The sequence below is a fragment of the Mobula birostris genome, chromosome 16, assembly GCF_030028105.1.
Source record: "Mobula birostris isolate sMobBir1 chromosome 16, sMobBir1.hap1, whole genome shotgun sequence".
NCBI lineage: Eukaryota > Metazoa > Chordata > Chondrichthyes > Myliobatiformes > Myliobatidae > Mobula > Mobula birostris.
In genome coordinates, this window is record NC_092385.1 from 70,603,738 (window position 1) to 70,625,567 (window position 21,830).

Below are 21,830 nucleotides of genomic sequence, written 5' to 3' on the forward strand. Positions count from 1 at the left end.
CTCCCTTGTCCATTCGTCCCCCCATCCCTCCCCACTGATCTCCCTCCTGGCACTTATCCTTGTAAGCGGAACAAGTGCTACACATGCCCTTACACTTCCTCCCTCACCACCATTCAGGGCCCCAGACAGTCCTTCTAGGTGAGGCGACACTTCACCTGTGAGTCAGCTGGCGTCCGGTGCTCCCGATGTGGCCTTCTATATATTGGCGAGACCCGACGCAGACTGGGAGACCGCTTTGCTGAACACCTACGCTTTTTCCGCCAGAGAAAGCAGGATCTCCCAGTGGCCACACATTTTAATTCCACATCCCATTCCCAGTCTGACATATCTATCCACGGCCTCCTCTACTGTAAAGATGAAGCCACACTCAGGTTGGAGGAACAACACCTTATATTCTGTCTGGGTAGCCTCCAACCTGATGGCATGAACATCGACTTCTCTAACTTCTGCTAATGCCCCACTTCCCCCTCATATCCCATCCGTTATTTATTTTTATACACACATTCTTTCTCTCACTCTCCTTTTTCTCCCTCTGTCCCTCTGACTATACCCCTTGCCCATCCTCTGGGTCCCCCCCCCCCGTTGTCTTTCTTCCTGGACCTCCTGTCCCATGATCCTCTCATATCCCCTTTGCCAATCACCTGTCCAGCTCTTGGCTCCATCCCTCCCCCTCCTGTCTTCTCCTGATCTCCCCCTCCCCCTCCCACTTTAAAATCTCTTACTAACTCTTTCTTCAGTTAGTCCTGATGAAGGGTCTCGGCCTGAAACGTCGACTGTACCTCTTCCTAGAGATGCTGCCTGGCCTGCTGCATTCACCAGCAACTTTGATGTGTGTTGCTTGATTCACTCACCAATCGGTGAGAGATGTGACAGCGACGGGATGAGGCAATCCTTTTGATGTGGGCCTGTATTTTGTTGTGGCCATCCTGAGGCACTGGCCAAGATGTACATTGGAGAGTCTTGTTTCTGTCCTGGTTCTTAATAGAGTTTATTGAAGAAAGCAATGGTTCACATATGTACGTGGAGGGGAACAGTATGAGTAGGAGCATTGCAGTAGTTCTCTTGTCTTTGAACTGAGCTTGGGGAACCACATTGATCCAAAAGTTACTCACCTTAACATCCTTGTGTTGTGCTTTGAGCAAATCAGATGTTCCCATTTCCAAGACCTCCATCTGAAGAGTTGCCTCATTTATGGAAGGCACCAGTCTTTTGGCCTCTGCAGTCCACTGGCCGTCAGCCAAAACGGAGAACAGCTGTCTCAGGAAGAAGAGGATGTCACCTGAGAGTTAGGGGAGCTTTCAAATCGTTCCCTGAAGTTTTCTGCCATGGCACCGTCTTTAATAGCTCCACAACTGTTTTCTTGGTTTTCTCATCATCACGTAAAACTTCGCCAACCATATCAATTGCACACGTTTTAAACAACTCGGCATCAGCGAATGGCTTCTTAGCTTTGGCAAGATTCCATGACACATGCAATGATGCAGCTGTTACGCTCTCTTGTGCAGATGTTGACTTACAGATAGTAGAAACGGAGTGTTTGTATGATAACATATTTGCAATTTTTTGTTTGCGTTGATCTGATTTTGCAGGGTAGTTGGCATTAAAACTGGCAGCATGCATAGTGTTGAAGTGCCGCTATAGATGTTCTGATTTGCAGACAGCTACGGACTGCATGCATAGTAAGCATGTCAGTTTAGTATTGGCATGGTCCAGTAAAATACAACTGATCAGTCCAGTCAGATTTGAACTGACAGTTTTCCTGGTCGACTTCGTGCTTTTTCACACAGGCCATGTTCTTGGTCTTGGGTCCGTGATTTACTGCTGGTAACAATTCGCTTAGATGTCAGGCAGGTAGCTGGTGCGTGCCGCTGTCTAGTGGAGGACCGTAGAGAGTGCGCTCTATGGGGGCGTAGGTCAACTGTACGGTGTGGGATGAGGTTAAAATAAATTAGAGCAGCGCGCGCTTTATTTACATGTTATGACAGGTGCCAATGGGTCAATGCGGTCCAGACATTTGGTTCTCACTGTCCAGACCTGGCCCGCGGTCGGCCTATTGGGGTTGTCTGGCATAAATGCTCAATAAATGCAAGTAAGCCACTCTTTTCTCCCCAACCCTACCCTGCTGTTCATATAATCAATTTCTGTCCTCTTCTCTAGTCGTTCAAAGCTTATGGCCTAACTTCCACAAATGTGCTGGATAAAGAATTCCAGGGATTTGCCACTCTTAAGAAGTGCCTACACATGAGTATACGTGCATAGTTTGTTGAAACTGGCATCACAGATAGATGGGATGGTGAAAAAAGGTTTAACAAGCTGGCGTTTATCATCTAGGGCATTGTGTATAGCAATTAGCATATTATGCAGCTGTTTAAGCTGGTGATGCAGCACTTGGATACTGTGTACTGTCTTGGTCACCTTGTTATAAGAAAGACATGGTTAAACTGGAGGGAGTGCAGAAGGAATTTACTGGGGTATTGCCAGGCCTAAAGGCCCTAGGTTGTAGGGAGAGATTGTCTAGATTAGAATTTTATTCCTTACAGTGTAGGAGAACGACAGGTGGCTTTATTAGATTAGATTAGATTCACCTTTATTGTCATTGTGCCGAGTACAGATACAAAGCCAATGAAATGCATTTAGCATCTGACAAGATTCAAAGAATCTTGAATGCAAAGAATAGTGTTATTTACAAGATAACTGCGAATAAAAAAAGTGCTACAGCACACAAATATAGAAGTACTGAGACAGTACAATACGGATGCAATACTGCTTAGCGCTGTGATGAGAGTTTCAGCAGTATCACTGCTGTGCCTGCTGGTGCGGGAGTGGAGGCTCCTGTAGTGCCTACCGGGTGGGAGGAGAGTAAAAAGTCGATGGTTAGGGTGAGATGTATCCTTGATAATGCTTTTCGCCATGCCCAGGCAGCTTTTATGGTAGATGTTCTCAATGGTGGGCAATTGGGTGCTGATAAACCGCTGGGCAGTTTTCACCACATGCTGGAGTGCTTTGCGGTCCAATACGAGACAATTGCCATACCACACTGAGATGCAGTTGGTGAGTATGCTCTCAGTGGTATAGTGGTAAAAGTCTATCAGTATCCTGGGACAGAGGTGAACTTTCTTGATGCTCAGCAGGAAATAAAGGCGATGTTGCGCCTTTTTGAGCAGGATGGAGGAGTTCAGGGACCAGGTGAGATCCTCGAAAATCCTTTTATAGAGGATTATGAAATCTTGAGAGGCATGGATAATGTGGATGTTTGCAGTCTTTTTGCAAGAGTACGGGTGCCCGAAACTAGGGGTTTAAGGTGAGAGGGGAAAGATTTAAAAGGGACCCAACAGGCAACTTTTTTACACAGAGGTGGTCAGCATATGAAGCAAGCTACTAGAGAAACTGGGCGAGGCGGGTACAATACTGTAATTTAAGAAGCAGTTGGATACGTATATGTAATGGGTTTGGAGGAATATGGGACAAATGCAGAAAATTGGATCTAGATGGGTGGACACCATGGCTAGCATAGAATTGTTGTGTCGAAGGGCAATACAGCACAGATACAGGGCCTATGGCATTTCCATGCTTGAAATTATCTCTCTAATGGTAACATTATTCAGTCAGTCACACCTGCATGTCAATATCAACCCCATTAGCTGCGTCCGCATGTCACCTTCGACCCCATCTTGTCCACTTTGGAGTTTGTTTCAGTATAATCATCTACATTCTTCAATCTCCAAAATGTATGAAACTGTTTTCTTTTCCTGCCTGTGACAGAAGTACCCTTTTATCGAGGAACTGACCTCTAATGCCAGTATGTCTTTTTAAGTAATTGCGCACAGTATTTTAGATGTAGCTTAGCAGGTACTTCGTACAATAGACACAGTCCTTCCCCATTTCTGAACTTCAACTTCACATTGACAGGCTCACCATTGGTTTTCTTTAAACTTCCATTGCCTTTCTGTGAAATTAAGAGAACCTTTGAGCAGAAAAGTTTCTAGAAGTTTGAAATATTGCAAAAATTGGTTGAAAATTTCCAAACAACAACAGGAATTCTGCAGATGCTGGAAATTCAAACAACACACATCAAAGTTGCTGGTGAACGCAGCAGGAGCAACACATCGACTGTACCTCTTCCTAGAGATGCGCCTGAAACGTCGACTGTACCTCTTCCTAGAGATGCCGTAGTAGCTCTTCCTTCAGTTAGACCTGACGAAGGGTCTCGGCCTGAAACGTCGACTGTACCTCTTCCTAGAGATGCTGCCTGGCCTGCTGCGTTCACCAGCAACTTTGATGTGTGTTGCTTGAAAATTTCCAGAAGTGTCAAAATAAATGTACAAGTGTGTTCAATCCATTTTTCTATCACACTCTGGTTAGTATATATATGGTTAAAATTAAGTTGTTGCTTACGTTACTCCCAAATAAATGGCACTTTGATGGCTTTTTAGATTGCCAAAGATATGGAGCGATGGGCCAAAAGTATGAACAAACAGAAGGAAAATAACAAAGCCAGCTTTCAGCCTATTGGTGCACAAAGAGAAGATGAGAAGAGGGAGTCTGCAGCAGCAGATGCAGGTTTTGCTTTGTTTGAGAAAAAGGTGAAAATTTCATTGACTTTTAGAGTGTGAGCTTACAGTTCTGATGGTCTTGCGTAGGAGCATATATATCATTTTAAATATTCTTGTGTGACTCTTACAGCAGGGTATGTCAACAGAGAGGTCACCAACCACAGTCGAGCTCCTGAAGAGATCTGCTCCCGACGATGATGACTACATGCTAAAGGTAAATTATGCTTGTGTGAATTATTGTAGTTTGCTACTTGTGACTGCATTCTAGAACAGATTACTGTAACAAGTTAAAATGAATTGTGTATCAAAGTAACACAAAATACTGGAGGAACTCAGCAGGCCAGGCAGCATCTATAGAAAAAAGTACAGTCGACGTTTCAGGCCGAAACCCTTCAATAGGATTGGAGAGAAAAAAAGCTGAGTAGATTTGATGGATCACCCATTTTAATTTAATTTCCCATTCCAATGTGTCCATCCATGATTTCCTTCACTGTCAGGATAAGGCCACACTTAGGTTGGGTGAATAACACCTTGTATTCCGTTTGGGTAGCCTCCAACTTGATGGCATGAACATCGATTTCTCAAACTTCCAGTAATGCCACCGCCTCCACACACCCCACCACCATTCATTTCCCATCTCCTTGTCCCTCTCTCATGTTATCTTCTTGCCTGCCCATCGCCTCCCTCTGGTACTCCTACCCCCATTTCTTCTTTCTTCCATGACCTTCAACTCTTCCATCAATCAACTTCCTAGCTCTTTGCTTCATCCCTCCCCCTCCAAGTTTCACTTATCGCCTTGTGTTTCTCTCTCCACTCCCCCGACCTTTCAAATCTACTACTCAGCTTTTTTTCTCCAGTCCTGCCGAAGGGTTTCTGCTAGAAAAGTTGACTGTACTTTTTCCCCATAGATGCTGCCTGGCCTGCTGAGTTCCTCCAGCATTTTGTGTATGTTGCTCGGATTTCCAGCATCTGCAGACTTTCTCTTGTTTGTGTATCAAAGTAACTTTTGAGGATGCAGATATATGAGGGAGCAATTTTTTTGGTTGTTTCATCTGTGTTTGTCACATAGCATACTTAGTGCTTTTGTAGATAACTATTAAACAGTTTATAATCCAATCTGATACATATGATTTTAGTCTTTATTGCTGAATGTTTGTATCCACTGTAAAAGAAACAACAGATGCAAAACTGCCAGGAATTATTTGTACACTGAATTACCAGTTTAAAAAGTGTTCGCATTTACAAAGATCTTTTGTATTTCGCATTTACTTTTGTACTTGAGGTGTGTGAATAGACTTTTGTTTGTATGTTAATTCAGAGTAAAGCAAGTCCTCAGCAAGGGCTTGTGGCAGCCTACAGTGGAGAAAGTGACACTGAAGAAGAGCAGGAAAAGGCTGAGGAAGGAGAGGAGAAGCTAACAGATTGGAAGAAATTGGCCTGCCTTTTGTGTAGACGGCAGTTTCCAAGTAAAGAGACACTCATCAGACACCAGCAGCTCTCTGAACTGCACAAGGTACGTAGATCTCACAACACACATTTTTAGGTAGGTTTGAAGTACTTTAAAAGAACCCTTAATTTATATGTTTCTTTGTTTTCTTTTGCCACAAAGCAAAATTTAGAGATTTACAGAAGAGCAAAAATGACTGATTTAGAACTTGAAGCTTTAGAGAAAACGGAGAGAGAGGTATGATCACTTATATCATGTAGAGTAAATTCTGTAGTGCTTGTGTTTCAGCGTAATTTAGTATATCTCTATATTTTCTCTCTTCACAGATGAAGTACAGAGACAGAGCAGCAGAGAGGAGAGAGAAATATGGGATTCCAGAGCCTCCAGAACCCAAGAGAAAGAAGTTCTTTGCACCACAAGTTGTGTGAGTGATTTCGTTCCTTTTTGGTTCCTTCTTGTGTATCATTCCCAGTTTACTGATAATCTGTTAATTGATTTCTCCAGCCATCCACAATAAACAGTATCAATACATTTCATGCCTCTGCTGTGTCATCTGAAATGGATACTTGATGCTATGTGTATAAAGCCTGTATCTTCACTACTGGGGGTATTTGTTTTGTGTATCACCTGCGTGCAACTACTCTGTTGTCTTTGATCATTCTTACTCTGCAACGAGGAATCTTCCATTTCTTGCACATCACTGACCTTGGCACCTTGTTTCCTAAATTATCCTTGTGTCAAATTTAAATGTATTTTATACTTGAAAAAGCTTTCTCTGTATAAATGGCAGTGTGAAGGGTATAACAAAATTCTCTTCCATTACAAATTCTTACTTTTCTTTGAGCAGTGATTTTGAACAACCAACCAAAGATGGCATTGGTAGTGATAATATTGGAAGCCGGATGTTGCAAGCTATGGGCTGGAAGGAAGGTTCAGGACTTGGGCGAAACCAACAAGGCATTACTGCACCAATTGAGGTTTGTTTTTTTACTATTAAGGAATATAAATACATAGGTAGATAATTCATTTGCAAGAGATTGTATTACTTGGGCACTGGTTGAGTTTGTTAGGAGACCACATTTTGATTTCAGAATTCAAAATGGTAGCAGAATTCATTAACTTCTCCTCAATAGGATTATTGTGGAGCTGGTGGGCGTTCTCAGGTGGTGGGTAATATTGAATATGATTGTAGAGAAGGAAGTGGAGAAGAGATGTAAGGGATTACAAGATCATTTCTATCCAAGTTACACTTGCAAACTTATTTAGAATACTATGCAGCCAGAGGAAAATAGATTTGCTTATTTAGTTTAGAGATACAGCATGGAATAGGTCCTTCAAGCTGCGCTGCCAGCAGCCCACTGATTTAACCCCAGCCTAATCACCAGACAGTTTACAGTGGCGAGTTAACCTACTAACTGGTACAGGTTGAACTGTGGGAGGAAACCAGAGTACTTGGAGGAAACCCACAGATTCATGGGGAGGACGTACAGATTCCTTACAGATAACGTTGGAATTGAACTCCGATCTCCATCGTCCCAAGCTGTAACACTGTCGCGCTAACCATCCCAGGTTCAGCTGCACAATAAGCAAATCAGCATGGAAGAGCAATTATCCCAATGGCAGGGACAGAAAACAGAATCAATGGCAGCATGAATATTATTGAAAATTAAAAGTTAACTGTTTGTGGCTTAACATGTTCCAACTACTTGAGAATATGGTTTTGTTCATTTTGAACTGCATGGTATTAAAAACAGCTTTGAATCTTCTTGGAACAGGCACAGTTGCGAATGAAAGGAGCTGGACTTGGGACACGCGGAAGCACTTATGGTGTCAACACTGCCGATACCTATAAAGATGCAGTTCGAAAAGCCATGTTTGCCCGATTCTCAGAAATGGAATAACATTTTCTTTATGTGTTAATATGTAAATATTATAACTGTTCTGTTGTGCCAAGGAAGCATATTTGTGTGTCATCTTTTTCACTTCCTGCTTTCGTTATATTTTTGACTTCTAACAAAAAAAAAACAATTCAGCCTTTTTAATTATGACCTTGTAAAACTGGAGGTTATAAAATGCTGGTAGACATGACATACTTGGAGAATATTTGTTTCATGTGGATTTTGATATTAAACCAGCATGCTGTACATTCTGTAATATAGTCACAGCGGCCTTTGTACAGATTTGGCGATAGCTGTAAACCTGATTATTTTGAATAATTGTTTCTTTCTACTTCCTTTCTTTTGTTCCTTAAATAAATTCCTCGGTGCTAATAAGTTATTTGTTTATTTGGAAGTCAATAAAGAGTCTCAAACTGCAGGACTGATTTTGAAACTCAGGGTATTTGAGTAAAGGGATAGTAAAGAAGTGTTGGATCCTGAAGTTTTAATCCAACGTCGTTTAGGAAAGTCAGGAAAGAGGCACGAAACTTGTTGCTTTGCCATCATTGTACTAAGTATTAATAGAACAAAGAAAATTGGACGCAGGCAGTAACAAGCAGAAGGGAGGGAAGAAACAAACGGAGGCAATGCCACGTGGTCAGCTTTTTTGTATACCCACAGATAAGAAACATTCCATTCGCATTTGTAGATACGAGTTAACCTATTGGGTAGCCCCTATTTAAATAATGCAATACCCAGAGAACCTTTCAGAGCTTTCCCAGATGATAGAAAGTACTATGACCATTGGCAGGCTGGTGGACCCGGGAGTGGAGATTCCCAGGTTCGAAACCAGTCGGGTCCACTCCCAAGTACGCTTTCCATCCGTGCCCGGTTGAGTGTCGAGATCGCAACTCGACCTCGTAAAATAAAGGGAAAAGTACTGCGAAAATGTCTGTGTGAGGAGTGGCGCACCACACGGTCTCTCTCTCGCTTCATGCCTTGTAAAAAGCCATGAAAAAGACATCACCACGCACAGACTCGCACGCACGCAGGCACACGCCAAAAAGTACTGTAACCACTAGAAGACACTCAAACACACACACACATACATACAGTGGTCACTTAGAAATGTACATGTATATAAGTAGTTATAAAAATACTAGCAGGGTTTTTCTCGACAAATCGGTTTTGCCTTCATCTTCCCGACTACTGTACATACAATATTTCTACTTTATATAAGCTGTGTATTTATCATACCATTCCTGCTTTTATTATATGTTAGTGTTACTTATTTTCGGTTTTATGTGTTATTTGGTACGATTTGTTAGGTTATTTTTTGGGTTTGGGAACGCTCAAAAATTTTTCCCATATAAATTAATGGTAATTGCTTCTTCGCTTTACGCCATTTCAGCATGAAAGGTTTCGTAGGAACGCTTTACCTTAGCAGGGGAAATACAGGACAAGGGCGGTCCCATATGGGACAAACCATTTTAGCCCAATATACGGGATGTCCCGACTAGTACGGGACAGTTGGCAGCCCTATGTTCAAGTTCAACAGTGCGTAATAGGGAATGAGGAAAGGTGCAGTGGACTCGTATCGTTTCCTCACGACCCGGTGGTTGGGGACCGCTGATGTAGGTAACATCCATGGTATTGCCTTCATTCATTTTCCAGGTAACTTCCTTGATAAACTGAGATTGGTTAGATGTGACCTACCACACACAAAGCCATGCTGACTATCCTTAATTAGTCCATGTTGTTACATACCCTGTAACTGGGTTGCCAAACCAGCAGAAATGGAACGCTCGTTTTGATGTCTTCTAATTCCACTATAGTCACCGACTGTGACCCCTCTGTTCCGGGTATGATCGTTCTTCCGTGGTGAACCTGGCATCCAGGCAAGGGCAGACACACACCCTAGGTTCCCACCGATCGTACCGTTACACCCTGTGAGCCTCTGGTCAGTTCCTGCGAACCAGTCCTCCAAACTCCACCAACTTGTTGGGGCACACTGCTCTTTCCAGGGTCTCGTGTGTCTCATGCCTTAGCAAACCTGCTCCTTTTATCCCCCTGCTGGGGTATCACCTGTTCATCAAACTTCAAACAGTTCAGGTTCAAAGCAACTGGTCTGTCAATATCTGAATTGTGTTTCTTTCCTGTTAATCCCTCTCTTCTCTCTTATTAGCATTTTGAATGTTTCTCCATTGTTTTTCTTATCTCTCTCATTAGCATCATCTGTCCGGTTCCTCTGCTTGGTGTCACACATGGCAATGTATATCCAAACACATATATACAGAATACCCTCCAATAATTTTCCCACAACTGATGCCAGACTCACTGACTTATAAACCATAAACACACAAAATGCTGGTGGAACACAGTGGGCCAGACAGCATCCATAGGAAGAAGCACAGTCGACGTTTTGGGCCGAGACCCTTTGTCAGGACTAACTGAAAGAAGAGATAGATAGTAAGAGATTTGAAAGGGGGAGGGGGAGGGATAGAGCTAAGAGCTGGAAAGTTGATTGGCAAAAGGGATACAAGGCTGGAGAAGGGAGAAGATCATGGGATGGGAGGCCTAGGGAGAAAGAAAGGGGGAGGGGAACGCCAGAGGAAAATGGAAAGCAGGCAATGAGTTATTGTGAGAGGGAGAGAGAGAGGAAAAAAAGGAAAAAACAAAAATTTTTAAAAGATGGGGTAAGAATGGGTGGAAGGCCATTAACAGAAGTTAGAGAAGTCAATGTTCATGCCATCAGGTTGGAGGCTACCCAGACGGAATATAAGGTGTTGATCCTCCAACCTGAGTGTGGCTTCAACTTGACAGTAGAGGAGGCCATGGGTAGACATCTCAGAATGGGAATGGGACGTGGAATTAAAATATGTGGCCACTGGGAGATCCTGCTTTCTCTGGTGGACAGCGTAGGTGTTCAGTGAAACGGTCTCCCAGTCTGTGTTGGGTCTCACCAATATATAGAAGGCCGCACCGGGAGCACCGGACGCAGTATACCACCCCAGTCGACTTACAAGTGAAGTGTTGCCTCACCTGGAAGGACTGTCTGGCGCCCTGAATGGTGGTGAGGGAGGAAATGTAAGGGCAGGTGTAGCATATGTTCTGCTTACAAGGATAAGTGCCAGGAGGGAGATCAGTGGGGAGGGATGGGGGGGGGGACGAATGGACGCAGGAATTGCATAGGGAGCGATCCCTGCAGAAAATGGGGGGGGGGGCAGGCGAGAAAGATGTGCTTAGTGGTGGGATTCCGTTGGAGGTGGCGGAAGTTACAGAGAATTATATGTTGGACCCAGAGGCTGGTGGGGTGGTAAGTGAGGACAAGGTGAACCCTATCCCTAGTGGGGTGGCAGGAGAATGGGGTGAGAGCAGATGTGCGTGAAATAGGGGAGATGCGTTTGAGGGCGGAGTTGATGGTGGAGGAAGGGAAGCCCCTTTCTTTAAAAAGGAAGACATCGCCTTCATCCTGAGAGCAGATGCAGTGGAGACGGAGGAATTGCGAGAAGGGCCACATATTTTAATTCCACGTCATGGCTGATCATCCAACTCAGAACCCTGTACCTGCCTTCCCTCCATACCCCCTGATCCCTTTAGCCACAAGGGTTATATTTACATTCTATTCTGACAGGTACGTAAAAGCTTTGTACTCTCTTTTTTCAATCTTCTTATTAATCTCAAACATTACAAGAAATTGATACAAAGCTATTGGGATTACATTGTTAATAATTAGTATACAAGGATATAAACACAGTTAATACACGGATAGTAACCTCCCAAAATCTTACAGAGTACAAATATAGTAGTATGTAGAAAAAAAAGTACAAAAATATCCTGGAAAAAGAAAAGAGAAAAAAAATGCCCCAATAAGAAAAAAAATCCTAATCTAAATCAAACTAGTCAACTAACCTAAAAAAAAAGAAAAGGAAGAAATGGGCTATTATCTTACATCAGATAAAACCAACGGTGCCATTAACTCCCCTCCTCTCTCCACATATTTAAAAGTAGCAGAATAGATTTGGAGAGGCTCAAACTACATCATATGAAAGTATTGAATAAATGGCCTCCAAGTCTCTTCGAATTTAATAGAAGGAACATAAATGACACTTCTAATATTTTCTAATTTTAAACATGACATAGTTTGAGAGAACCATTGAAATATAGTAGGAGGATTAATCTGTTTTCAATTTAATAGTATAGATCTTCTAACAAATGCGATCATCTGTCAAGATGAAGAGGTCAAATGAGTTTGTTCTATTATTGGTAAACCAAAAATTGCAGTAATAGGGTGAGGTTGTAAATCAATATCCAAAACAGTTGTAGTAATATCAAAGATATCTTTCCAATATTTCTTCAACAAAGGACATGACCAAAACATATGAGTTAAGGAAGCTCTCTCAGAATGACATCTGTCACATATAGGATTTATTTTAGAATAAGAACAAACTAATTTATCCTTAGATATATGAGCCCTATGTACTACTTTAAACTGTATCAATGCATGTTTAGCACACATAGAGGAAGAATTAACTAATTGAAAAATTTTTTTTCCCATTTCTCTATAGGTAACATGAGGTTAAGTTCCCTTTCCCAATTGTTTTTAATTTTATTAGATATATCTGGATTAATTTTCATAAATTCATAATATAAATAATTGCTATTAAACCTTTTTGAGAGGGATTTAAATCTAAAATTTTTTCCATAATGTCCATTGGATATAGATTCGGAAAGGTGGTAAGAACAGTATTTAAAAAGTTTCTAATCTGTAAATATCTAAAGAAGTGAGATCTAGGTAAATTATATTTATTAGATAATTGTTCGAAAGACATGAAACAATTATCTAAAAATAGATCACAAAATCGTGTTATACCTTTGGCTTTCCAGACCAGATAGGCTTGATCCGTAACAGAGGGTTGAAAAAAAATTAGACATAATAGGTCTTACTAAAAGAAATTGATTCAACCCCAAAAATTTCCGATATTGAAACCATATTCAAAGAGTATATTTAACTATTGGATTATTCATTTGTTTATTCAACTTTGAAAGAGCAAAAGGAAGCGAGGTCCTTAAAATAGAACCCAATGAAAACCCTTGTATAGATTTACATTCAAGATTTACCCAGTGTGGACTAGAAATTGTATCCAGTTCCAGGTCCAAAATTTTAAATATCGAACATTGATTGCCCAATAGTAAAATCTAAAGTTGGGCAATGCCAAACCACCCTACTTTTTGGACTTCTGTAAGTATCTTTTACCTAATCTAGGATTTTTATTCTGCCATACATATATGATACTCTCAATTTTTCACTTTTGAAGGTCTCCCATTTACCAAGTACACCTTTGCCTGAAAACAGCCTGTCCCAATCCACACTTGCCAGATAATTTCTGATACCATTAAAATGGGCCCTTCTTCAATTTAGAACCCCAACCTGAAAACCAAACCTATCTTTTTGCATATTTTCTTGGAAGCAAATGGCATTGTGCTCACTGGATGCAGCGTTCCCTGCACAAAGTTCTGTCACCTGTCCTGTCTCTTTCCCTTTCCCTTATAGCAGATCAAGTATCACACACTCTCTCATTGGGCCTTCTATGTACTGATGAAGGAAACTTTTCTGAACACATTTGACAAACTCTATCCCAGCTAGTCCTTTTACAGTATGGGATTCCCAGTCAATATGTGGAAAGTTAAAATCATCTACTATAATAACCTTTCTTGCAACAGGCTGTGATCTTTTTACAATTTTGTTTCTCTAAATTCCTAGGACAGATGGGTAGTCTGTAATATAGTCTTATTAACCTTCCTTATTTCTCTGTTCCACCCTTAATCTCTCACTAGACAAGTTCTCCAGTCTGTCCTGATGGAGCACTGTTTCATTTTCTCTGACTAGTAACTCCACCCCGCCTCCCACTCCATCAGTCTAAAACAATGGAACCCTGGAATATTGAGCTGCCAGTCCTGCTCCACCTGCAACCAAATGGCTACAATATCATAACTCCAGGTGTTGATCTATACCCTGAGTTTATCCACATTTCCTATGTGACGAGAATACACATAGATGTTTGCTGTCCTGTGAGATCAGCAGTTGGTCTGCCACCTGTCCTCAGGGGAAGGAGAGATAAGGAACAATGGAGCAGCGTCTGGAGATGTGTAATGAAGGGACGGGAGAGAGAGAGAGCTGTATGGAGCGGCTCCCCCTTTGAACCCCGAACTGTTTGAAGTGATGGACAGGCGATACCCCAGCAGGGGGATAAAAAGGGACAGGCTCGCTAAGGCAGGACACACACGACACCCGAGGTAACGAGACCCTGGAAGCGGTGCGCCTCTCACGAGTCGGTGGGAAGTACCAGACAACGCACAGGGTGGAAAGGTACGATCAGCGGGAACCCGGTGTGTGTCCGCCCTTGCTTGGGTGCCGAGTTCACTGCGGAGGATCGACCGCTTCTGGAGGAGGGGTCACAGTCGGTGACCTCAGGTGACATCACCAAGGACCTGCCCAAAAGCTGCTTGTGAGCAATTATCGCCGGTCTGTGAGTGGAAGCCGTTTCTGAATGATCAGTCGTTCCCGTTCTTTCTCTCCCTCCCCCCACGTTGTCCATCGCCATGGCAATGATTACTGCGAACTGAACTACTAAATTGGACTGAACTTTGTGGCACTTTGAAATTGGTCATTTACCCCTAGACAACGATAGAGCTTGATTGATGCTGTTATCTTAATTCTGTGCACATGTGTGTTTATCATTGTTGAACTGTTGCATTTATTATCCTTTCGGTTACTGTGTTGTTTGTTTCTTTAATAAAACTTTCTTAGTTCTAGTAATCCAGACTCCAACTGAGTGATCCATTTCTGCTGGTTTGGCAACCCAGTTACGGGGTACGTAACACCTATGATATTTCAAGTTTACATATTGCAAGGATTTTACCTGGTCCATTTTCCTACCACATCACTGAGTTATACAATTTGGTAGATAAAATGGCTTCTATAAATTGTCCCTTGAGTTGTTAGGTGCTAAAAAGGACAATTTGAGTTTGGGTTGTTGTATGGGCATGTGTACGAAAAAGATTTTCTGTGAAACGGATGAAGGGGTGGGATTCATGGGATGTTTGAGAGCTGGACTCAGTGGTTCCTGTTTTGTAAGGAAATATGAAAAATTTGCATTTGCGTAATTCAACATTGATATAACTTGAGCAGTTTTGGGCTGTGTTGAGGTGAGGGATGCCGAGAACTGAAGAGGGTAAATGAACAGGCATCTGACAAATCTGAAAGTTGATCATTCTCAGGAAAGTTAAACAACATTGGACTTTTAATATAATTTGTTAGAAGAGATGAAAGAGAAAGCAAGTTGATTTCAGTTTTAAAATGTGCATATAATGTGAAAAAAAGGCATTAGAATTGCTAAGTTAATCAGTTCTCGCACTGAGCTTCATGCAGTGCACTTGAAGATATTTGCAAAGTCACAACCTAAGCATAACAACGTAACATGTATGTAACTCCTGTATTTAATATCCAGCATTTCTGAATGTTGCTGCAGATTTCCAGCATCTAGTCTTGAGATTCCTTGATATCACCTCTGTAATTCCGCTGGTTTTGCTTTTCACTGTAGTATAAAAAGGTATTGTTATTGATTTGTTTATAGGATGTGAATTTTCTGGTGGCGATACAGAGGAAGGAGAAACTTACGGATTATTCACATTTCTCAAAGTATAGATTGATGTTAAATGTCTTACTTTGCTGCAGTCCACTTTGCAGAATATAGGACGTGACCTCTGACTCTATTTTATTAGAAATATAATGGGGAATAGGCCCTTTCGCCCTTTGAACTGCATTGCCCTGCAACCTGCTGATTTAATCCTAGCCTAATCATGGATCAATTACAAAGACCAATTAACCTACTAAATGGTATGTGTTTGTACTGTGTAAGGAATCCCTTGCACACATGGAAAGAAACATACAAAATGATTATAGAGCACACTGGAATTGAACTCCGAACTCCAATGCCCCAAGCTGTAATATCATTGCGCTAACTGCTACACTACTGTGGTTCCCCAAATGGCCAATGTGACTGAAAGATCTGTTGATGCAGAATTGTAACACAACTGTGTTTCTGGAACACACACGTGCATTTTGGAGTTTGCAATTATCTGTTGTTCTGTTCCTAGTTGGAACAAGTGAGATTTCTTGATCAGAATAATTTATTATCCAATGCACCAATTTGCAAATAAATTCCTTGATTATTTGAAGCTCACATGGTAAAAATACAGTGAGCTCAATACAACAGAATGATGCAAAGTACAGAATAATGGTGCATAGTTAGTACAATCTGAAGTATTGCAGAAAGAAGAGCTAAACTGAATTATGTTCATTCTTAAAGAAAATAGAACAGTAAAGCTCAGTATAAGTCCTTTCACATACAATATTGTGCTCACCCATATAAATCTACTCCATGATCAGTCTTAACACCTCCTGCACAGCCCATGAATGTCCATTTTTCTTTCATCGATGTGTCTATTTAAGAGTCTCTTAAATGTCCCTGTTGAACTAGCCTCTACCATCATCCCTGGCAGTGTGTTTCAGCTATCCACAACTTTTATTTTAGAAAAAAAACTACCTTTGACATCTCCCCTAAAGTTTCCACCAATAACCTTAAATGGATGCCCTCTGGCAGTGGCCTGGGAAAAAGGTGTGGGCTGTCCACCATTGCTTTCACAATGAACCTTTATCAAGTTGCCCCTCATCCTCCACTGCTCCTAAGAGTAAATCCCTAGCTCACTCAACCTTTCTTAATAAGACATGTTTTGTAATCCTGGTAAACCTCTGCACTCTTTCTGAAATTTCCACATTCTTCCTATAACTGAGTGACCAGAACTGAACGCAATATTCTAAGAGTGGTTTAAACAGAGTTTTAAAGAGATCCAAAATTGCTTTGCATCTCTTGAACTCAGTCGCATGACTAATGAAGGCTATCACAGTATATTCCTCCTTCACCATCCTTTCAACCTGAGTGCCAACTTTAAGGGATCTAGGGATCCTCAAATCCCTTTGTTCTGCCACACAGCTAAGAATCCTGCCATTAACCTTGTACTCTATCTTCAAGTTCAATCGTCCAAAGTGAATTACTTCACACTGTCTCAGATTTACTCCATCTGCCACTTCTCAGCCTAACTCCATGTCCCATTATAACTGATGGTAAATTTCTACACTATCCACAACACCTCTAAGCTTCACGTCATCTGCAAACTTACTAACCCACCTCTGCACTAAATCACACAAACACCACAAAGACCAAGGGTGCAGTGCTGCACCACTAATCGCTGACTTTCAGGGAGAATATGCTCCATCTAACCACACCCTCTGACTTCTGTGACAAGCCAATTTTGAATCCATGCAGCCAGGTTTCCATTGGTTCCATGCTTCCTGGCTCTCTAGATGAGCCTACTGAACCTTGTAACTCCATATCCATATAATTTAGCCTTACTAAATCCATATACACACCATCCACTGCTCTATCTTTTTGAAAAACTCAGTGAGACTCTAGAGGTTTGACTCACTGCTCACAAAGCAATGCTGATTATCCTCAACAACATTATGCTTTTACAAATGCTTGTAAATCCTCTTCCTATGAATCCCTACTACAGGTGCCCCACCACTGACGATTCACTTATATATAACTCCCAGGATGACCATCTATTACTTTTCTTGAACAACAGAACATTTGCCATCTTCCAATTCTCTGGTACTACTGTGGCTAGAGAGAATACAAAGATCTTCATCAACACCCCAGCAATCCTTTGTAAACGCACGAGATTCTTTAGATGCTGGAAATCCAAAGCAACACACATAAAACTCAGCAGGTCAGGCAGCATCTATGAAACTGAATAAACAGTTGATGTTTCAAGCTGAAACCCTTTGTCAGGACTTTGTGAATCTCTTCCTTTGCTTCCTGTAATAAATTCAGATATATTCTGTCTAGTCCTGTGGACTTAGCTGTCCTAATGCTTTTCTGAAGCATTGAATATGAATTGTGTAATGATCAAGGCAGAACTGGTACAGAATGTACAAGTGAAGTGGAAAGGATGTCCACTGAATATCTGGACAGTATAAAATGAATTAGCTTCAAAGCCTCAATCTCACCATAATTACTTGGATTTAAAATGTATGATTTTAAATGTTCAAGTTTATTGGCACTCAACTACACATGTGTATAGTTAAACAAAACAGTGTTCCTCTGGGGCCAAGGTGCAAAACACAGTACATATCATCATATCATAACACATAGTTACAATCCAGTACGTACAGTCACAAAATAACACATATTGCTGTCTTTACTATTCATGTTTGAGTTCATGCAAGTACCTCAGACTTGAATTCATGAGTGGAAGAAATGCTGCAGGAGGCAATTATAAAGGATGTGTTTTATTCTGCTCAAATGGAAATTTGCCGTTGGACCAAGCTTTTGCTGTTCCAAGACTATGTGATAAGCAATGTGCAATACCCACTTTGGTTCGTAAGGTTGTTATAGACGGGGTTGGTAGTGGGGATAAGCTCCCACTACCTATGAGGTGCTCCAAACGGCGTGTGAATAACAGCCTCTGACAACAAAGTCCAACTCTTGGCCTTCATGTGTGGCTTAGCTACTAGGCCTTGTGGAACTGTTTCTACTGACAAGAGAAGGGCCAAAGGCGGACCACTGGCCCCTCAAACCCTGTTGCTCCGGGCAAGTGGGCCTTGTCAGTCTTGGACGGCAGCCTGCCTAGGAGAAGGAAAACTCTGATTTTAAACCTCCACTGCCTTGTGGCCATTCTCACCCATGGGAAAGGCTTCCAGAGTAAACCCTGAGGAAGAAATCCGGAGCCGGGGTCCCTAAGGCAGTTTGATGTCATTTACAACTTCACTCTGGCAATCTCTGCAACGACACTGGTGCCAAGCTGTATTGGCACTTGCCCTTCCTTTGGAGAGGGGGATCCCGCTGCATGGGCAACAGGCGGTTCTTCAAATCTTCCTGTCCACAGTCCAGTAGAGGTGCAAACCCATGATACCCTGGGATCGATGGCTGCCTACTATGACTAATACCCACTTCAGTGGAAGAATTCCTAATCGCTCAGAACTGGAGTGGGAACATATTGTTATTGGATGAGCTGTCAAAGAAGGAAGGCTGCGTACTGCTGGATTTCGTACTGGGTTGTGGGCTGGACACTCTTGTCAGTGCTGCCTTCCGGTGTCCACTTGGTGCTGTTCTCCCGTGTTCGCTCAGGGGAAGTACAAGCTGGACCAGGACATACAGGGACTTAGGCTATATATTGTTTTCTTTTTGTGACTACATTTGTTAAAATTCTAATCCTGCTGTATGTGTTCTTTGCAGTGTGCAATGTGCTGTTGGTAATATGTTATTAGCCCTGGAGGAAGACTGCTTTGTTTGGCTGTATTAATGTACTGTATGGCTGAATGATAACTAACCATGAAACTTGAACTTGATTGAAGCAAGCCCTTAATATCAACTTCAGTCTTGGAAATGCAACTCAAGACCTTAATGACTTGATAGATGTGGCAAGTGTTTCAAATCAGCACTTGAATCCTTTATTCCTTTTCCCTGTGAGCTCAGGTCAAAGGCTCCTTTCATTCACATGTTCAACTAATTCTCATCCCCATGGCTGCTGTGGTCTTACTTTTCAGTAAATTCAGGTCAATCAGCAGAAGGCTAAAAGGAACTGTTTTCTGCTCAAAGGTAGAACTTCAATAGACTGACCATTTTAATTTGAAGTTAAATGACCTTCAGCTGGGGAATTGCGGAGCATTTGATACACAAGCAATTCAAAAATAAAACTACAATTATCATCGGGTCAAGTAGCATCTTTGGAAAGGAAATTGTCAATATTGCAAAATAACCTTTGGAACTTTCAATTAAATGGAATGATAATAGAGAAGATTGTATAGATCTGTGATATGGATACGATACTAATGAAGATGTGGCGCAAATTTGTACCTCTGGCAATGGATATCAGCTGCAGCTTTCATTACCCACAAAACAGCAGACATTCCATTTAAATTCAGTGTTTGATTTCAAAGGTTGGCGAGCTTAATATAGTGTGCTTACAGTAATTTTCACAAAGATCTGACTGCAGCTGCAGTGCCATCTAATATTTTGGGAAACTACTGCCACAAAACTCTTCCATTTCATTCTGATAGTGACAATTTGTATGCACCAAATTCAAAAGAGAAATAAAAGAGGTAGCGAGTTGTTAATTACTAGTCAGAATTCTTTTGGTTGTGGAAACAAGTTCTTTTCTCAATTCAATTCATAACTTCACTAGAAATGACAAGAATTGGAACCAAAATGCCTGGCCACCAGGAAGCCCCACTTGTTGCGGATGGAGCAGCGGTGTCTCACCCAGGACACTTGCAGGGACAAGTGCCATTCTCTCAGAAAAAGGAAGAAGCTGTCACAAAAATATGAAATATTCCTGATGGTGCTGCTGCCTAATGCTTGCTTGGTAGAAGAACAAGCTGGACTAGGACATTCAGGACCTTGGGCTATGTTATTATTTTTCTTTTCTCTTTGTCACTATGTTTTTCCAAAATCATAACTATTTGTGCTGTGTGTTATGTGCAGTGTGCTGTGCGCTGTTGGCAATGTGTTTTGCACCTTAGCCCTGGGGGGGAATGATCTTTTATTCAGCTATATTCATGTTTGGTTGAATTAAGTTTGAACCATCCTTAGAAGTGAAGCATTTCCATACTAGGGAATGGGACACATTTCCATTACTGCCTTTTATTTCAAGTAGATCAAACACAGTTTAAATCCTCTGGCTTTTGACAGTGGGTGAATTAACAGAAAATCTAGTCTGCAAGGTAGATTATCGCTATACAGAATTACTAAGTAAAAAACTTAGAAAAATCTGTCACAATCTCTCAGTTCACATCAGTAACCTCCATGCTTTCAAAATGCATAGCAATAACAGGTTTAAAGTATCTCTCAAGTTTGTCCTCAGTGACAAACCTTTTACTGTTCAATTACCCAGCACATTATTTCCCATTTACCCTCTTTATTCACCATTGTGCTACAGCAATGGTACAAATAGATGATGAGACAAACTGAATGTCTGGCAGGTGCAAGGTTCCGAAGCGTATTATGTCATGAGTGTTATTTATCTTTAGTTATTTATCCCATAGTGAGCCTGCTCGCAATTATTGTGACTTCATTTTGCCATTGTTGCTGACTCTGTGTCACGCGGGGTGTAGACTCTAAGAGGTTACGTTATAACTACACAGTTATATAGTTCTGGTCAGTATTTCTTTTCCAGTACTTGTGCCATTACTGGATAAGTGTGGTGTACAGGCAGACCAAGATGTGATATCTTGGTAACATAACTGGTGGACATTGATTTAAATTATTTTAGTGGCAGGTTTAGAAGGGAAATGAGGAATACTTTTGATAACACTGAGAAATATAGGACTTAGAACTCATTATTTGAAAGAGTGGAAAAGGCATAAGCCCTTAGCAGATTTATGAAGTCCGTGGAATACTTGAAGAACCATGACGAGCAGGATTTCTGATCCAGTGCTCGAAGGAAGCCATTCTGTACATCTGTGCCAGCTCATAGACCAAAACCTGCTCTGTCACCCTACCTTATAAAGAACTTCTCCATTACTGATGCAGCTTTCACTCACTTTTCCAGCATTGCCTTCTAGATGGTAACATCCCACTTTGTAAAAGTAACTCTCATCACGTCCTTGTTTTTTTAACTGGCTGCCTTATATCTGTGATTGTGCCAACTGGATGAGGGCCCTTAACTCAAAATGTTTACTGTCTGTCCGTTGCTGCCTAACTTACTGAATTCCTCCAGCATTTTGTGTGTTCCCACGATCCTTTAGATAGTTCTTATTTAGTTTCATTGAGTTGTACAACACAGCAGCAGGCTTTTCAGCCCGTCACGTGCATGCCAATCCTTTTGCCC

General features: G+C 41.6%; 1 protein-coding gene across 2 annotated transcripts in view; it reads left to right on the forward strand.

Moving 5' to 3' along the window:
* Positions 1 to 8,292, forward strand: part of LOC140211213 (RNA-binding protein 5-like) — a 43,566-nt gene extending 35,274 nt beyond the window's left edge. For both annotated transcript variants that reach the window (XM_072280822.1, XM_072280823.1), the window contains exons 19-25: positions 4,434 to 4,583; positions 4,684 to 4,767; positions 5,872 to 6,066; positions 6,163 to 6,237; positions 6,327 to 6,424; positions 6,848 to 6,977; positions 7,776 to 8,292. In XM_072280822.1, coding sequence (XP_072136923.1) covers positions 4,434 to 4,583; positions 4,684 to 4,767; positions 5,872 to 6,066; positions 6,163 to 6,237; positions 6,327 to 6,424; positions 6,848 to 6,977; positions 7,776 to 7,901 — 858 coding nt within the window. In that variant the 3' untranslated portion in view covers positions 7,902 to 8,292. The remainder of the gene's footprint in view (positions 1 to 4,433; positions 4,584 to 4,683; positions 4,768 to 5,871; positions 6,067 to 6,162; positions 6,238 to 6,326; positions 6,425 to 6,847; positions 6,978 to 7,775) is intronic.
* The last annotated feature ends 13,538 nt before the right edge of the window (positions 8,293 to 21,830 follow it).